Source organism: Genypterus blacodes, unplaced genomic scaffold (assembly GCF_046128005.1).
Source record: "Genypterus blacodes isolate CSIRO-AG114 ecotype Tasmania unplaced genomic scaffold, CSIRO-AGI_Gbla_v1 ptg000055l_1, whole genome shotgun sequence".
In the NCBI taxonomy this organism is placed as follows: Eukaryota; Metazoa; Chordata; class Actinopteri; order Ophidiiformes; family Ophidiidae; genus Genypterus; species Genypterus blacodes.
The window spans coordinates 6,323,915-6,341,843 of NW_027466867.1; the positions used below are offsets into that span (position 1 = coordinate 6,323,915).

General features: G+C 43.3%; 1 protein-coding gene across 3 annotated transcripts; it reads left to right on the plus strand.

The window, feature by feature from the left end:
• The first annotated feature begins 4,421 nt into the window (after positions 1–4,421).
• Positions 4,422–17,705, plus strand: LOC143002294 (plexin domain-containing protein 1-like). Of its 3 annotated transcripts, XM_076152330.1 has the most exons (14): positions 4,422–5,060; positions 11,085–11,245; positions 12,745–12,888; positions 12,975–13,044; positions 13,528–13,650; positions 13,742–13,860; positions 13,979–14,078; positions 14,518–14,613; positions 14,699–14,780; positions 14,867–14,927; positions 15,012–15,135; positions 15,234–15,339; positions 15,428–15,463; positions 15,928–15,944. In XM_076152330.1, the coding sequence occupies exons 1-13, from the start codon at positions 4,985–4,987 to the stop codon at positions 15,429–15,431; spliced, it is 1,266 nt and encodes a 421-aa protein (XP_076008445.1). In that variant the 5' UTR covers positions 4,422–4,984; the 3' UTR covers positions 15,432–15,463; positions 15,928–15,944. The 3 variants fall into 3 exon arrangements, with proteins under 3 accessions (XP_076008445.1, XP_076008443.1, XP_076008444.1); XM_076152328.1 differs by lacking the exons at positions 15,234–15,339; positions 15,428–15,463 and adding an exon at positions 16,684–17,705 and having other exon boundaries at positions 15,928–16,088; XM_076152329.1 differs by having other exon boundaries at positions 15,234–15,463; positions 15,928–16,055.
• The last annotated feature ends 224 nt before the right edge of the window (positions 17,706–17,929 follow it).

The window sequence follows — 17,929 nt, forward strand, 5'->3', positions numbered from 1 at the left end:
TCACGTAGTTAAGTCCTTATCAAAACAGACAAATGATGTAATTGGTGGTCAATTAGTGGATACAATAGCTGCAACTGTATCAGTTCACAATATGCAAATAGCTACCAGTTTAACCTATTGTATCGGGGTTATCTCAGCATTTGAGCCGTTACTGTGCTGAAAAGGATGTGTATTGATTGCTTAGCTCTACTGTAAATAATACAATGTTAATGTCGAGTCATATGGATAAACAGAACAGTTGTGGAACTACAATAATTCTGTACACTGTATCTCTATATGTCATTATTATTATGTAGCTGGTGGATTAAAGTCTTTACAAAGATTTATCATCTATAAATTCTGTAACTATAAATTCCATAAACACTTCTCTGGTAATGGATGTATTCCGAGGCCCTGTTTCTTTCTGCTGTGAATGTGTTTTGCTGTTTTTGCGGCAGATTCCAACACAAGAATTCCAACTCAAACCACAACTCCCCCTCCCCTTATCGTGCTCCTCCAAACACTTATTCCTGTTCTACATCCGTACTTACAGCGACATTGCTCTTATTTACTCATTGCCAAAGCAGATAACTGTCTCCAAACAGACGTTAACATGTAGTCCCTGCGTTAAAGATTCTGCTAATGACGTCCATAATGAATGTGCCTGCTGTCAAAATCAACATTGCTGTGGGTGTTGCTATTAGGGACTAGAAAAACAATGGGGAGGGTGATTTTTTTTCTATTGTAATGAACCTTGACCCCCCACGGGTAGTTGTGAATAGCAGAGGGCATGTGGAGTCAACCCTCCCATTGCCAAATAATACGCTCAGTTCAGGACTAGTCGGACAATTGGTAGAGACAAATGTGTATTCAGGGCATTAGGGGACGATGAGACATAACTTCTTAATCGCTGTCTCAACAAAAACACATACTAGAGGGAAATTTGTGTGAAAGAAGAGATTGTGTGGGTAATGAATAAGGATTGTTAGGGGTGGGTGGAGGGGTTACAGGCAAGTAGTGTTATGTAAATTGAGCTATGTCAGTAATCTGTGCTGGTATCATTGCACGTGTCAAAAATGGCAGTACATGTTAAGCCAATAAGATACAAACAAAGCAATGAGCCAACGGAACACAGCTGCGATATTCTCCTGAGTATCACACACAGAATGATTTTAATATCTAAATCTACACATATGTGACTGTCCTTGCCTTTGGTTGAACATAATGAGGTTTCCAGGCTGAAGTGCATATACAGTATATCAATGCAAAAGTGTTTTTCAATTAACATTCCTCTTGAAAATGTGATTCATAAATTTTGCAAAAGTGACTTACTTCAGCGGCAGCCGTGTGTATTGTCAAAGTTTTGTAGCCGATGACCTGTAACACACCTGGCAACATGACGTTTAAAGAGCTGGCACCCATTTATTTTCACCCCTAAACCTCAATCCTAAATTAAAGTCACATTTCAGGATGAGGTGTTGAGAATTCCCCTAAGACATTTCTCTAGACATTCCATGCCTTCCCCAGATGGAGCCATGGAGTTTTATCTTCACAGTCAGTCTCAAGAGGACGGAGCCATCAAGAGTTTGCAGACGGAAACCGTTGCCATTACGTTGCATTGCATTCTGTATTCACAAATCTGCACCTATTACTGTGTTTGAGGCTGAAGACATGTAGATTTCTAACAAGAAATAAAAGAGGACCCGAGTGACTAAATAGTGACGTCAGCGTATTTGCCTGTAAAATGCAGAAAAATTAGATTGTCAAATAAACGGAACAGAAAATGCAAACAATGCTGATAATTTCAACTTTTTTTTTTCAATTACTGACTATGATTTTCACCCATTTAAAAAATGTAAACATAAACAATGAGTCTCTAAGTTGTAACTTCACATTTTGAAACGTCGTCTAGTCGGTGTTGATGTGGTTTGTCCGCCTCACCTCATCTGTAAATAGAATGTCTCTATTCTCCAATGTTTGAATTGGATTTCTGGTGAGGTTCAAACGCTTTTTCTCTCTAACCTGTTTCTAATTACAATGAGACAGAGGAGTGTGACTCTTGCTATAATGGGAAACAGCCCTGTGCCTTTTGTGCCAGGTTAAAAAAAAACACTGCCAGTGAAGAAGAAGAAGAAGAAGAGTGGCAAAGGCAAGTGAAGAATCTGGAGCAAGGGTCAACCATTGTCACCAACTCACCTCTTAAGATAAATCAAGTAGTAGAGGAATACTGTCACAATGATTGATGGAAGATTGTTTTGAATGATGCAAGGGAGACATCGTCCCATCAAAAACATTTGTAAAGCGACTCATTCTGGTGGCAGTTGCGGATGGATGTTGGCTCAATCATTATGTCATACACGTAAATACGTGTGCATGTATAGCGCATGCAGAGTTGGCTCACACTGACAATGACATTTCCATTTCCATTTCCAGAATAATCTCAGTCTGTTTCTAAAGGGTAAGCACACTTTGATTTGTGCTGATTATGGTGGGTGATGTTTTAAAAACTGATTAATTGATTTAATCACAGTATAATCAAAGTTTCAATGTGCATGCAAACACACTACGGCGATCTGTGTAAACACAACAAGCAGATTGCGGTTGCCATTAGCTACCTCCTCTGCACGGATGGAGAGCTTTAATGGAGGATCTGCTTAGCCAGCACAAAAACACATAGTTTTCAAAGTAGTAAGTGGGAGCCTTCAGTCACACGGAACATTTTTACTGTGTTACTGGGCCAATAAAAACGTCTTTGCTGAAGTCATTGTGTGATCTTCTGCGTGGTAAAACTAAGAAAAACAAACATGATGTAAGTTTATGAGACATCAGTCGACAGGCACCGTCTCAGGCAGCATTCTGGTCACGAGATGGTCAGAGAGCTGAGATGGATTCTGTCCACTGACGTCCAGCAGATCAGTTCCATTGAATAGATCACAAAAAGCCCTGATTCAGCTTACAGTACGGGCGTCAGACATTACATTACATTACGATCATTTGGCAGACGCTTTTATCCAAAGCGACTTACATTACCACCCTTCGCAGAGGGGGGAGCAATTGAGGGTTCGGTGCCTTGCTCAGGGGCACCTCGGCAGGGACTCGAACTGGCGACCCTCCGGTTCCCAACTGGAAGCTCTACCCACTGAGCTACTGCCTCCCTCTAAAAAAGCTTTACAGTGCAAAACAGCTTCCTTCCTGTAAGCTGTGCATGTGTGACTCAGACGTCTTTCATAACAATGCGTGAGCGCAATGCATGCTGGGGGAATGGAGAAATTTGTAACCACAGTGGCCCGACAAGCCATTAATCAGCATAGTTACACTGAGTGTCCACGGCATTGATTGTCTTCCAAAGGAAGGAACAAAAATGTAAAGAGCTCAGTGCCAGCAGAGACTGTAGTTAAATTGTATCAATATGATTTGGTAACATTTGTTTCCCATCCGCTGAGATACAGAGAAAGACAATAAATGAAGAAACTAAAAGAGACAATAGGAAACAATGATGTCCACCCATGATTTTGCAACAAGTGTTTCATTTCCTACTTTTGTTTACTTTGCGTGATACACAAGCAACCTCAGTTACAAATTGACAATAAAAAGGTACACGGTGTGCAAAAAGGGACTAACAAACTATCAAACTCAACAGCTGGATCAACATGTTGAATCTGACTTTGAACAAAATCCTGCGCAATTAAAAAACTCACTGATGTCCGTCAGCTGAGTTTGAGTGGTACATCTGTGTTATTAACTCACTCAAGGCTCTGGCACAACAATAGAGTGGAGCAATTCTATTTGGCTTCCGTTATGTTTTATGTGTGTGCATGTATTTCATTATGCATGCACCAATGTATCTTGTGCGTATCCAAGTACGGAGTGAATTACATCTGAAAACAGACTCTTTATCGTCCTGTGAAAACACATTCACGACAGCTGTGAGTATCTGTGGAGGCCGAGTCCCACTCCTACCTGTCTGCACAGATTTAGGGTAAAGGGTAAAAAGGTATTTAGGGCTCTAGTGGACCTCTTGAGATGGAAAATCTTCTGTTACATTAGTAATTAGCTGGAAATACAACAATTACAACAACAGTTCACCAAATCTCCAACACTGAGGTCTGGCTCTAAATATAAAGTTGCTGGCGTCTGCATTGTTTCCACTGCATCACAGGGAAGACGTGTCTCAGACAGCACATAAACTATCAACAAACAGATCCAGAGGAAAGGAAAGTGTAATTTAAGAAGGTCAGGGACATATTCATAACTACAGGCAAGGCTAGTTTTAAAAAGTCAATCTTTCATTTGTTTTGGTTCATGGTGCTTCCACATGGCGGAGACATGCCCCTCCCAACTCCAACCTTTTTTTTGTTTGGAAGGAAAGTGAAAAAAATGAAGAAATACATAAATATTTCCTATTTGGCGAAGTCTTTCAAAATATAAGAGAGCAAGAGAAAGAGAGAGAGACAGAGAGGTGGGGGGGAGAGAGAGACAGAAACACAAAGAGACGGGTGAGATAGAGGAGTGCAGAGAGAGAGAGAGAGAGAGAGAGAGGGAAAGAGAGACAGAAAGAGAGGAGAAGAGGGAAGAGTTATTTCCAGGAGAAGAAAAATTATGAGATTGGAGCAAAGGACGGGGAAAGAGAAAACGCAGCTTGTCAATCTGCAACGCCTCTGCTGTTCGTCAGCTCCGATGCTGCCATGGATCCGTTATCCCAGAACTTACACTGAGGGCCAAGCAAGGACGTGAGGCAGAGGAGAGAGAGAGAGAGAGACAGAGAGAGAGAGAGAGAGAGAGAGAGAGAGAGAGAGACAGAGAGAGGGAAAGAGAGAAAGACAATAATCCTTGGCAGAGGTGAGGAAATAGCAGTGTGTAGGAGAGCAAAAAGCAAGGAGAGCTAACAAAGGTGGGGGAGTGGAGGAGCACGGCGTCCCTCTCTTGCACAGACGTGAGAGGGCAAGCGAGGGAGAAGAGAGGAGCTGTGAAGAGTTGGGGAAGGAGGGAGAAGAGTCTGCTGGACATGGGGCTTTGTGCTGTCCTCCTGATCTGCCTGTCCCAGGCTGAGCTGGGGAGAGTTTGGGCACAGGAGCATGCAGGTAAGCTCACCCCTATCACACACAGTACACACTCAGTACACACACACACACACACACACCTCATTATCACCCTTTTTACTGTGTTATTTTTACGTTGCTGCACAGAAGCGTTTCAAATAACCCAAAATCTGTAAAGGTTGAAGTCTGACCTGAATTCTGTGCAACTCAGGGACCAGTCAGGCAGTAAAACTATTTCTTGTGCACTTTAAATGGTGCATGTCTGCATGTCTGCATGTGTTCTTGTGGGTGTGAGGCTAACAGGTCCCTTGACATTTCTCTCTGAGTCACAGAAGAATGAAGAGAGCGATGCCGAATCCTGTGTCGAATAAGCAAACTGTCTGGTGTTAATTTGCCGGGAAAAATATACAATAGCAACTGAAACGCTACAGAAGGATGTGTGAGGAAGAGTGATGAGTAGAAGTTGAGGAAGTTGGTGAGAGGAGTGAGTGAATTTGGAACCGCGGAGACCGCGATCTGGAGACTTTTCCTGCTGTTCCATTTGACTTTATCTCAACTGAGTACGTGTGTGTGCAGATGTGCTCAGTTACATGTAAACCTGTGTGTCAGTGGTCATATGTCTGTTGTATGCATCTCTCTCTCTCTCTCTCTCTCTCTCTCTCTCTCTCTCTCTCTGTCCCTCTGTGTGTGTGTGTGTGTGTGTGTATGTGCATGTATGTATTTTTGTTCTCCTTGGAGATACAGTATTTTTAGCCAGCCCCCGATCTTCCGCTGCTGCCTTCTCCCTCCTCCTCCTCCTCCTCCTCCTCCAACAATCAGTGATGCTCCAGTTTCTCTGGCCTCTCCTGTGGTCCCAGTTCCTCTGATCAGGGGCCCAACTCTGCAGAGGACAATACAGCACACAGTGTGGACGGGCTCCTTAGGGACGCTGGGGGCCCCTATGTTAGGAGAACTCAAAGTTCAAGAGATTTCCTCAATATTAACTCCAGAACTAAAATCGGCCACTTCAAAAAGACCCTTTTGTAATAATCATTAAAATCAGCTTTGAGCTGTCAGCCTCACACCCACGCCACGCACACACACACATCACAGTCTTCACATCTAAGATTTGTAGGTCAGCTGAGATGTTCTTTGACAGGCTTTAATCTTAGATGTTTGCTGCGTTGTACCAGATGCTCCTCAAATATTGACACGCATGTGAAAATCAAAGGACTTAATAAAGAAATAATAGTAGACCCATTAGTGCAACAATGTCATAGAAGACTTTCGGAGGCTAGTGTTTGTTGCTGAAATCCCCACCCTGATAGGATCCAGAAACTAAGTGCTGTTTGAAACAAATATCTCTGTAGTGCCACATACTGATGGATTCTGATTTAGGAAACATCTGCACATCTCCTCCCATGCTGGACATGCGCCTCAGTCCTGCAAGTCACCACAGAACCCTCTGAAGGCTGAAAATAGCAAGAACCTGGAAAGTTATCACAGCAGCAGCACTTTTGTCTCCATGCTGGTGAGGTAAACAATAACACTGGCAGCATTGTTGTGAGGTAAAAGTTAAAGGGTTCCATGTCTCAGTAAACTCAATCCAGTCCATATATTTCCACCTCAGGATGACAGTATTAACTATGGATTCACGAAAGGACACACATCACATTGTTACAGTTTGATTTGATTCCATTGCCTGGAAGGAACTGAGAAACGAGGTCAGAGTGACATGAAGGCAGCTTGGTTCAATCTAATGCAGAGAGAAGCCAGAGCTTCAGTCAGGATGGAATCTTCTCAGGGCAATTTTGATCTCAATCCCGACAAGCTGTGCTGATACTCCAGGTGAGCTAGACAAGACAGACAAGGCCTCAACTTCCTCAGGAACTCTTTTTATGTTGCCACTGAGGGACTTCACTTAACCACATAACTATATTTCAGCCTGTATATCCCGCAGAACCAAAATGTGCTGTATGTTTTCATCCCCTGTGCAGCAAACAAACAGTTACACCAAAGACTAACAGATGAAGAAAGGCAAACAAACGGCACAAATGAGACGCAGATGTCTCTCGCTGTTTGCAAACTCTTCAGCCACAGGTAACAAGGTGATGCTGTCTCCTGCCACCCAGTGGTGAGAGATAAATTGAATTTTTATCTTTTTATCTTTTAAGAATACTAAACCACGACATTCTGCAGATTTGTAATAAATGTGAGGTATTGTGCAGTAATCTATAAATACTTCAACAATGGAAATTGAAATCCAAAGATCAACAAAATACAAATGAAAACCACCAGGAGAGGACATGACTTAGAAGAAAGCTGCTCTCAACTCTGGACTACATCTGCTTGTCCATGTTTCCGCCACATTTTTCTTCTTCCAGTTTTGGGTCCTTATCGGTCCAGCTGCTTGTGTTGTGAACGCGTGTTATGGTTACAGCTCGTCTTGTGTGTGAAAGGTGCCAAAATGGCTTTCTCCCACGCCATAAACCCTCTGGCTGTTTTCAAGATCGATCCCGCTTTTTAAAAAAAAATCCAAACCGCTGACTGTAACATCGCTATGCAAAGCTGCAGCAACACAGATTGGAACACAAAGTAGTGACCTGAGGCTGCGATTACTGCTCCACTAATGATACCTCTGCTGGAAAACAGCAGGTGCTTTGCTAATCCTCGTGCTCAGATGGCCTTTGGTTCATCTCCAGTAGGACACAGACTTGGAGATTCTGCTGGAGTCTCGGGACTGAATCATCAGTCTCCACTGGTGTCTTTGGACTGGATATAATGGTGAACTCTCTTCAGGATGAGTGCTTGTCTGTTCCTGAAGCAAAGATGTTGGCCCCCTGCTCCCCTTTGGTTGGGGCTGCATGTTATTCTCTTTTCCTCTCTTTCCGAGTACATCTTGTGCCTCTCTTTGTGTATAATACATGTGTATAATTTTTCAAAATGTGGCGCATTCACACAAGGAGGAGGTCATTGATTTCCTCCCTGGACTTCCATCAAAAAGCCGAACAGACTGAAAGGCCATCAGATGTTGTCTCAGCTGAGGAACATGACTTCAGTTCCTGTCTAGTCTTTGTGTTAAATTGCTGTCTGGCCTCCGTAGGCTGCGTTCACATTGTCAAAAAGTGACCTGTGGCGTTTCATTGATGGCGGCCAGAAACTTAAAGGGGATTTCAGACATTTGGTTGCAGCTTACGACACAAAAACAGTGCAGAGTTTATGGAAAGAGAGAGAGGGAGATTGCATGATGTGTGAAGCGCCAGTACTGGAGTGAATGAAGGTATTTTGCACGTCCATAGCGTCCATATATAGCTGAAAATTCTCTGTCCTAGTTAAGCTACTTCCTGTGTGACTTGCAGCACCCACTAGATTTGTGAGGTGGAGGTGGCTGCTGCAATGCAGACACATCCGAGGGAGCATCGCGTCAAAAACAGCTGATGTATTTTAGTTTTGTCAAAGGAATTGTCGTGCTGGATTAGAGCGTTTCATTGTTCACATGCTTTGAAATGTGTTCGGTCCTGGTGTGACGGGATTAAAAGAAATGGCTTTGACACCACGTTGGCAGTAAACGAATGTTCTAAATTCAGACACTCAGAAACGTTCCCATGAACTGAATCTTATTCTCGGTATTCACCAGCAAATTGTTTTCATCTATCGTTTAGGCCAGTTATGATCTTAAATCAATAGTTTGTAACAGCACAACCCACTCAAAGAAGTCTTTTAATGCGCGCTGTCATCCTGCGGCTCTACTGGGTCAGAGGTTAGAGACAAATCTATGTGCTTAAGTGTACAAACAGACTTGGGCTTGGTTTATTTTTGATGTTTAATTTGGATTTGGTTTTTCAAACTAGAGGAAAAATAACCAACTGAGGAACCAGACAGCTTATTTGTTTTTTCTTTCTATGTACTCTGAGGATCTTGTTTATCAGTTGTCTCTTTGTTTTAGTGAACTCCGTGTCCTCATGATGGGATGATCTCACTTCCTGTAAACTAAGGGGGACTTGTTTTCTCACAGCTTACAGCGTACTTGTGGAAATAATACAGGCAAAGGGCAGAATATTTCACTCTAACTTGTCTCAAAATAGATTTCTGCTGCCATCTAGTGGTACCACAGGGAAAACAGTCTGAATGGTTGTCTACGGTGGAGGTAATATTGAGCCTGTAACTGTACGTCAAAAGATCTGTCACACATGCTGGCGGCATCTTCACAATTGAGGTCACACTCACGCAGGTGTGTGTGCACTATAATAACAAACTGCAGTTTGCCCGATTCACTACCTCACCTCCACCTCTGCTGCTTTACCCCTCATAATTTTGACTGTGAACCCCGCCAATGTTGACCCATTTAGGTGCCTCTTATCCTAAAAAGCTGTTAGAAATGGCTTCCATCGCCCTGTGATCAAACAACACTCCTCCTTGGAGCCGCCTCCCTTGTGGTGCGTGCGATGCCCTCTCTCCACTTCATTCTCTCGTTGCATTTTAAAACTCTTTCTCACGGTATTGTGCTCGCTCCTGCTAAATTCACCGTTTATTGCACTGAATTCTCCCAATTTGTGCTGGACTTCAGGCCTGACGACCGGCGCCAATCTCATTTTTATGGATAGAAAACAAAACTTTCCCAATATGAAGAATACCCATGGGGTGTAAACTCTCTGTTGGTCTAAACATGAATATGCTTCCAGGCTGTTTTGAATTTATTCTCTATTGCATTTGCAATTCAGTTATTGCTGAGAAAGAAAGAACGAAAGAAATTGGGGCTTTCTCATAATGGAGTCCAGTTGGGTTGAACCTTACGTCAACATGTAAGAACTATCACTAATCTAACCACTAACTCATGAGTAGAGTCCAAGAAAAGGCAGCTACAAGTCTTTTCTGTCATTCCTCCATTTATTTGTGTTTCAACATAATAAGATGTGGCAGTATTTAGATGCCGCATCATCATTTTATGTTTCCCCACAAGGAAAACACTTCTTGTCTGGTCCACTTTTCGTCATTGTCTACCCTGAAAGATGTTCATCGCATGCCATTACTTAACAGCCCAGTTCAGTGGACTAACGGCTCTCGTAAAGTCCCGACAGCAAACTGGATATATTCCCTCCAGTTGTTCTCCGGTAGGAAAAGAGCAGCGATCGCAAACTTCTGCTGATTGTGCAAATCTATCTACGGGCTAAAGAGCGGAGCGATGAAGGACAGTGAGTCACGGCTCGGTTAACTGTGAAACTCGGAGCTAAATACATTCCTCAAAAATACAAACATCCACTTGTGATCTGTTGAGCAGATGAAAAACCTAAAAAAAAAACATATGACTGTGGATCAGACAGAACCACACACATCCACACAGATGGAGCTCCACGTGTGTATTGTACATGCCTTGGCAAATAAAGAGCACTGGCACAAAATGAAGGTTGTATCGTACTTCATCAGTGATTTATAACTGATATTTCTTTCAACCAACACACACACATGCTTCATTATTAGTTTCAAAACAAAACCATCCCAGTGTTGCCGCGTGCCAGATGTAAAGATGTTGGTGTATCCTGTTGTGCCGTTGCTGTAGGTCATGTTTTGTTTTGTTTCCTTCGTGGGGAATTTATTTCATTACCACAAGGCCTCTTAGTACTGATTTGGTTTTCTGTGGACATGCCTGTTACCGATCCATATTAGGGTAACCAATGAAAACAGATGAGGTTGAATGTTTCACTGGGTCAATTTGATTTTGTGTATTTTTTCCCCATTCTTTTGGCCGGTTCATTTTAGAGATCCTTCATTGCATTTTGACATCCGGGAGAGAATCCAAGAGTTTTGGTTTTGAAAAGCAGATTAGAAACATATTCCGGAATGTCGAATTAGCTGCTTAATTTGTCAAAGAACTGTCAGCAGGCGTCCAGCTGATGGTGCAGAACAGGCATTTGGACTGCAACAGCATAACAATACTGCAGCATGAGGGAAAACATGGCAAGGCAGCTCTCGACCCGGCATGCTTTGAGGAACAATAGTATGTTCACAGATTCTATCCTCCCGTTTGTTGAATGGGGTCTTGGACTTCTCCACAGGGGTCAGTTACCATAATGCCTGTCTTGTTCTTAGATGCCCTGAGTCGGACACCGCTGAGAGCAGATGGGGATCTGTCCGGGCTGCGCAGGACCAGCAGGGACCAGCAGGGCCCACACAAACACAGAGAAACCCGCAACGTAGCGGGAGGGGGCGTGGCCATCGACAGCCTGCCTGACAACATGACCCTGACAGTGGTGAGACCTTAACAACTGTTTAGCCAACTAGTGAATTATGTCGATGTGCCAGGATACAAAAACTCACTGCAAATGGCATTGAGAAGGTGAAGTCACTAAGCAACAAAACACTTTGTACTGCATCAGTCAAAAACTCACTTTTTGATGGCACATTGATAACCTAATGTGCATAAATGTTCCGATTGTGGTGTTGTACTAACTTTCCTTTCCTGCACACAGTAAGAGTTTAGAAGTCTGGGCAGATTTATGTTTATTATCTTGCCCTTGTCAGTGTCATAATCATACATCACTGAAAGGTCAGCTGGGGTCATAATGTTTACTGTGTGCTAAGCTCGACACGCTGATGGTTTTGGGAGAATATCACAGCGCTGAGCATGAAGCACAAGAAAGAGGTCAGTGTTATTGCTTTTCTCTTCTGGACAGGTCCCGTTTTCCATTCATTACCGTCTTTGTGTGTGCGCGTGCGTGTCTGTCTGTGTGTGTGGCTGTGCCAATGGGTGTGTATGAGGAGGTTTTATTTGTGCCTTACATCGGGGACTCTTCTTACACTTGAATCAGTGAAATTTCCACCAAATAAATAGTGTTGCACTTTTTCCTCCCACTACAGTGCAAATTGAAAACAGGCGACCGCTTCGCCCTGCCAAGTTACAATGTTTGTTTAAGCGTGGTTGTGTGTGTGTATGTGCATGTGTGCGCATGAATGACTCACTTGCACTGGACAAGCCTTCGAGCGGTACTGTGCACTGATGCTGTTTGCCTTTGTTTGGGTCTGAACCCAATTTGTGAGACCCTCCAGCTCTTGCCCACTGGGAGTCTCTTCAATAAATCAGTCTCACGTGTGTCAGCTGTGAGGGAGAAGAATATGAGATTCTTCCCCTCTCTTAGAAATCCCCCTGTAGAAAACACAGGCTGGTGTCGTTGAATGGAGATGGGAGAGAAAATGGGTCACTTGCTGTATATGGAGCAGCCAGAGAGGCAGTGAGAGGCACTGCATTTAACTGCTCCACTTTCGGAGCCCATGCTAAACCCCAGAACCATTGCTCTCCGTCACCTTCAACGGTGGCATACATTAATAATGCCATCAAGATTGGGGATTCTGTAGGAAGCCACAGGCCATCGGCGCCAAAGCATTGTGTGTAACTGTCTAAACAGCACCCCCCAGTGGAACTGTATGGACAGGAAGGAAATCAATTCAATTCCTATCTGGTTCTTTCACCAGATTAATATTACATTATGACATCCTCAATTCAGATCAATGTTAATCAATTCAAAAATGCTCAATCCACTTTGTTTCCTGACCTGATATTGATACATCACCTTTCATCAAATGGCCTCATATAACTGCCATGTACCCTGATGTACCCCTCTGATCATGCCAACTTAATATCGGTAAACATAAGGAGATTAAAGACATACGTGGATGGATTTCAGGCTGCTTACCCCGCCCCCTCTGCACCATGAATGAAATCTGTCCTCATGATTTGCCCTCTTTCTCTCAGGAGGACTCCCAGAGGTACTACAGATGGCAGAGTTTTGGTCCAAGGGACACACGAACTGAAGACTTGTGGATAGATCTGAGCACCCTGCAGCAGGGCCAAGTCAGAATTCATGGCATTCTGTCCAACGCACACAGACAGGCAGCGGTGAGATGCACGCATACACACACACACACACAACAAGACATACGACACATGTCCAGTCATACACAATGACATTTTTTTTTTCACAGAGGGTGGCACTTTCTTTTGATTTCCCTTTCTACGGACACAACGTGAGACAAATCACCATAGCAACGGGTGGTAAGTTGCACCTTTGTTGTTATTTAAACAGGTCACATTCACTTGTTTGGCAAGTTACCAAACATCTACCCGAGAGAGACCAAGGAGACTCTGCCCTACCCAGGGGGAACTATTCAGACACGCATCTGTCACTAGTTAATCACAAGTCCCTCCCACTTTTTGATGGATTTAAGTCGCTAACATTTCTGCACATGTCCTAAATCCAATTTTCAGCTTCAGAAAATAATTCTGAAAGGGAATATTTGTTGATAGATAAAGATATCTGGCTGCAAAATGACTGCAAGCGTTTGATAACAGATCAAAATCCTGGAACCCAAAAGTCAAATTGTGTGATATCTATACAATGAATCATGATGTCTATCCGTACACACACCTGGACTATATCTGTATTTCCCAGGAAGAATCGACTATGTTGAGAGTACAAATATCTACTGTAGCAATGACCTAAATTTGTGTTTAACACTCCTGTGTTCCCTCTCCTAGGGTTCATCTTCACAGGGGAGATTACACATCGGATGTTAACAGCCACGCAGTACATCGCCCCCCTCATGGCCAACTTTGACCCTAGTTTCTCCAAAAACTCAACAGTGAGGTACATGGACAATGGTAAGTGGGGCTCCTGACTGATCCAGGGTGATATTGATATTATTATGCGTGTGCTTTTCTTTGACCTGCTTCTGTGTCCTGCTCTGCTCAGGTAAACTCTTTGTGGTGCAGTGGGACAAAGTGCGTGTGCAGGGTCGCGAGGATGAGGGACCTTACACTTTCCAAGCAGTCCTCCACAGCAATGGAACTATAGTTTTCAACTACAGAGTGGTAAGTTACACGTTTCAACTTCGATTTGATCTGCACAGTCACATCAGAATGGAAGCGATCCTGAGCTCATTTGTGGGGGATTAGCGCAGTAAAAATTAACTCCGCTGTGCCTTTACAGATCCCATTATCAGTGGAGATGATTAATTCCACAGAGCATCCAGTAAAAGTGGGACTGTCTGATGCCTTCATGGCACTTCTCCCTTCCTCACAGTTCTCAGGTCAGTTCCTTAAAAAAAACATTATTCTCCACTCCGATGGTTTAGCTATAGTGTATGTGAAACTGTACTTTAATATATCGTGTCACAACCCGGCTGACATGACAAATAGGGAGACACGGAATGCATAAAACAAACAAAGGAGAACGTAGAAGAAACTAAGGCTGCAACATGGCCGACAAATGTGTCTGCCTGCAGCGAGAGCAAGAGACAAACAATCTAGATTTATAAGCTGGGCACAGGTTTTACCAGGAGGCACTGATGACCAATCTGTTACCAACCAGGTGAATTCATAAGAAGCACTGCTACACAGATAACAACAGGAATTGCCATAATCCCAATACTAACTAAACAAAAAGGTAGTACCAATGTCTATGTGTGTGTATGTTGTTGAATTAAAACCTCCTAATGATCATACTTATATATTCTATCTGTCTTGAAGATGCCAAGCGACGGACCATCTATGAGTATCACCGTGTTGCGATTAACACCACAAAGATTACTACCAGATCTGCTTTAGAGTTCATACCTCTGCCCAGTGAGTATTCTGATCCTCGTCTGGATATTGGCTCGATAGTCATCCTCTCACACCTCAGATCCCTCCTTTTGTCTCACTCCTCTAGCTTGTCTTGAGCACACATCCTGCGATGATTGCCTGACATCCAACTGGACAACCGGCTGCGGCTGGTGCAACACGCTTCAACGGTAGGATGGCATCGAACGCTCAAATTTCAGATTCACACTGTTGCCGGGTCGCAGACCGTTCTCATTCCGTTCCCACTGCATTTCAGATGCTCGGACGGAATTGACCGACACAGACAAGAGTGGCTTGATTATAACTGTCCCGAGGAGGTGAGGGAGGCACAGCGGCTGCAGTGTTTCTAGCGTCCCGTGTTGATTCGCTCGGTAGCTGAGACAATGTGTTATTTCTTTCAGGCAAAAGGCACATGTGAGGAGTACAACCAAGGGGGACCTGAGGGATCTACGGGTTCCATCAACCACTCCTTCCCAGGTCCAACGCTCTCCTCAGCTGTGCTTGAAGGCCAGCCAGTCACTGAGGGTACGTTGCTCTGAAGTAGCGCGGTGGTGGAGTGAAAGTAAACACAACTGCTACACAAAACGTTTGATTTGACATCTAACTGCATATTACTCTGCTAGCTTACGGACTTGCACTTCCGACATGCAGTATCCTTGAAGCAATCTGCTTTGCACTTGTTTGTTGCATTGCCCCTCTGATGCAGGGACAAAAGCTCGCGCTGCACAGGTCTGTTTGGCTGTCACTGTCTTTTTGTCCGTCTCTGTCCCTGTTGTCGTCTCATCTCCCATGCACCAATGATCTCTCTTATCCACAGATGACACCAAACTTCACTTTAACAACAATACCAGTGGTGAGTAGGTAACAAGAGAGGTAGAAGTACAGTTGTGCAGTATCTGTTCTGGGTCATGTAGAATAATGGGGCCACTAAATAACAATAAGCCGCAATGTTTGGAGGACAGAAAGAGCTTGATGGTCTCTGAGTTTGTGTTGGGACTTTGTCGTGTTGCTGCCATTGCTTTCCAGCTTCTTGTTTGCATTTGTGCTGCGTTTGTTTTTCAGTTCCCTTTTTCAGACACACAATGTTTTGCTGACCAGTGTGAATTTTAGCCATCAGATGCACCACATCCACATTGCACCACTTGGCAGAATCGAAACAGACTCAAGGACACTTTGGCAGCTGCTATTTATGGACTGGAAATAATTCCTCATGTCAACCCATTTTATCCTCACTGTCAGTGAGAAATAGCAGTGGTATTTCTTGTTCAGAATTGTTTTTTTATTGTTAAAAACACCCTCTGTTTTCCTTCCATCAAGATTTACAGACAGGTCCTCCAAACCACACGGGGATAACAGAGAACACGGCCATCATCGCCGGTGTAGTGGCCGCCCTAGTTGTGCTTGTAGCTCTGACCTTACTGGCTGTCTACTACATCAACACACACCCCACAGTTGCCCCACCATTCTACCTCATGCAGGTGAGAAAAGCAATAGTAATAATAATAACCAAAGACATAAGACATATCACTGATAGCTTCACCAAGGAAAGTTAATCTGAGACAACTGGACTTGGTCGAAAGGGCTTTCAGACGTGTCACCTCTAATCCAAAAGGCCTCTTCAACTCTGACAGATTGGTGGGGCTTCCAAGGATTTAACCTCTATGGAGTCATAGTCAGGGTAGTTGATACTCCTGCTCCTCCGGATTGTAATGATTGAGTCCCCTGTGGCCCGGTGTGGTTAAAGATCCTTGTTGGGGTTCCTCTTTTCTGCAGTAACCATGTTCATTAGAGGATTGAATGATTTGTTTAAGATTAACTTTCCTTGGATACCATGACCAGGATGACTGAGAACCTTTACAGACAACTGATAGCTTAAATCTTTCTATAAATGCTGCTAGACTCCTCAAATGATCTAGTTCTAGTACTTCAAAATTGGGGTACATTTACTTTCTACCTCTTACAAAAACTCTTCCACGTTCCGAACAAAGAGTGTATAAGAGCTGTATATCATAAGAGCTGTATATCAAAAATCTGCCACACCAGTAACAGCAAATATCTATCTATCTTTCTCAGCGACGCACCAATAACTACTGGCCATCTATGAAGTTCCGCAACCAGGGCTGCCACTCGAGTTACGCCGAGGTCGAGCTCGGGGGTCACGAAAAAGAAGGTTTCATTGAAGCTGAGCAGTGCTGCTAAAGGGCCTCTACATCCAGGGGAAGTCAGGGCACCATCTTGAGGACTGCAAAAGTATTACGTGGGAACAAACGGACAACAAGGCCAATCGTCGACGCAGAATGTTCCTTCTCCAACCTTGGTGGCTGGACAGTGTCTACTGTAACTGCTGTTGCCAGCTTTCTCTGTGTCTCTCGCTCTTTGCCATCACACAGGGGATCTGCCATGTTGGAGGGTGGGGAAGAACCATGAGGAGGCTGACTGTACAGCAAGTGTTGTGAGCAAAAGTGTAACTGTACAAACCCACCAATGCAAAGAAATGTCAGGGAATGAATCTAACTAGCCTTCATACTGCAAACTGTACAGTTCAACCTAGATATGTGTTTTTGTTTTTAGCCAGTTTGTGGAGCTATTTTTGTTTTATGAATGTGTACAGGAGCAATGACTGGTTTATGAAATGCTATATCTATGTGGACATTACAACAGATATCCAGCTGTGTAACTGGTAGTGATTATAATGATCATCTTGAATCCTTCTGAAGAAATATTGTTTTGATGAAATCGAGTTTCCAAATTTTCTTTGTGTTTCTCTGTCTTTCTGTTTGAACTTCTTCCAATAAAAACTGGTGGTGAGTTTTGATATTAATTTATGTGGTCTACTTGTCTTAAAACATCGCAGAGATTCTTGGTCTGTGTGTGTGCAATACCAAGCTGCTTTATCTTAATGATCAATACAATAATAACATTGGGTGGAGGCACTATAAATGCAGTTTATTCGTGTAAACCTGACTGATGAGCATAATCCAATCTCTTATTTAAACACCTTTACAAAATGAATTCCTGTTTTGGCTCATGTGGGCATCAACTGTGATAATCTAAAATGCATTTTATACAATTTGCCACCAGAACGGTGAATATATCCATTAAACATCCAAGTGGATTACTTAGTAGAGTCATAGATGTAAATCAATGTTGTATTGAAAAAAAATAAACATGTATAAAATACAAATTAAAGATATTTGTGTTGCCACGAAAATGTAGTTTAACAGGGAACACCAGCATTGAAGCACTGAAGAAATTCAACAGTAAGACACACAAATCCAGCAGCCAGACGAAAAAAATGTAATTTACCTGGAAACTTGAT

What these genes read in the sequence shown, in the direction of transcription:
- LOC143002294 (XM_076152328.1), top strand. Translation starts at nt 4,985, where the DNA reads ATGGGGCTTTGTGCTGTCCTCCTGATCTGCCTGTCCCAGGCTGAGCTG. An exon ending in CCCTTCCTCACAGTTCTCAG is followed by an intron (nt 14,079 to 14,517) that starts GTCAGTTCCTTA and finishes TCTGTCTTGAAG; the next exon opens with ATGCCAAGCGACGGACCATC. An exon ending in ATTATAACTGTCCCGAGGAG is followed by an intron (nt 14,928 to 15,011) that starts GTGAGGGAGGCA and finishes TATTTCTTTCAG; the next exon opens with GCAAAAGGCACATGTGAGGA.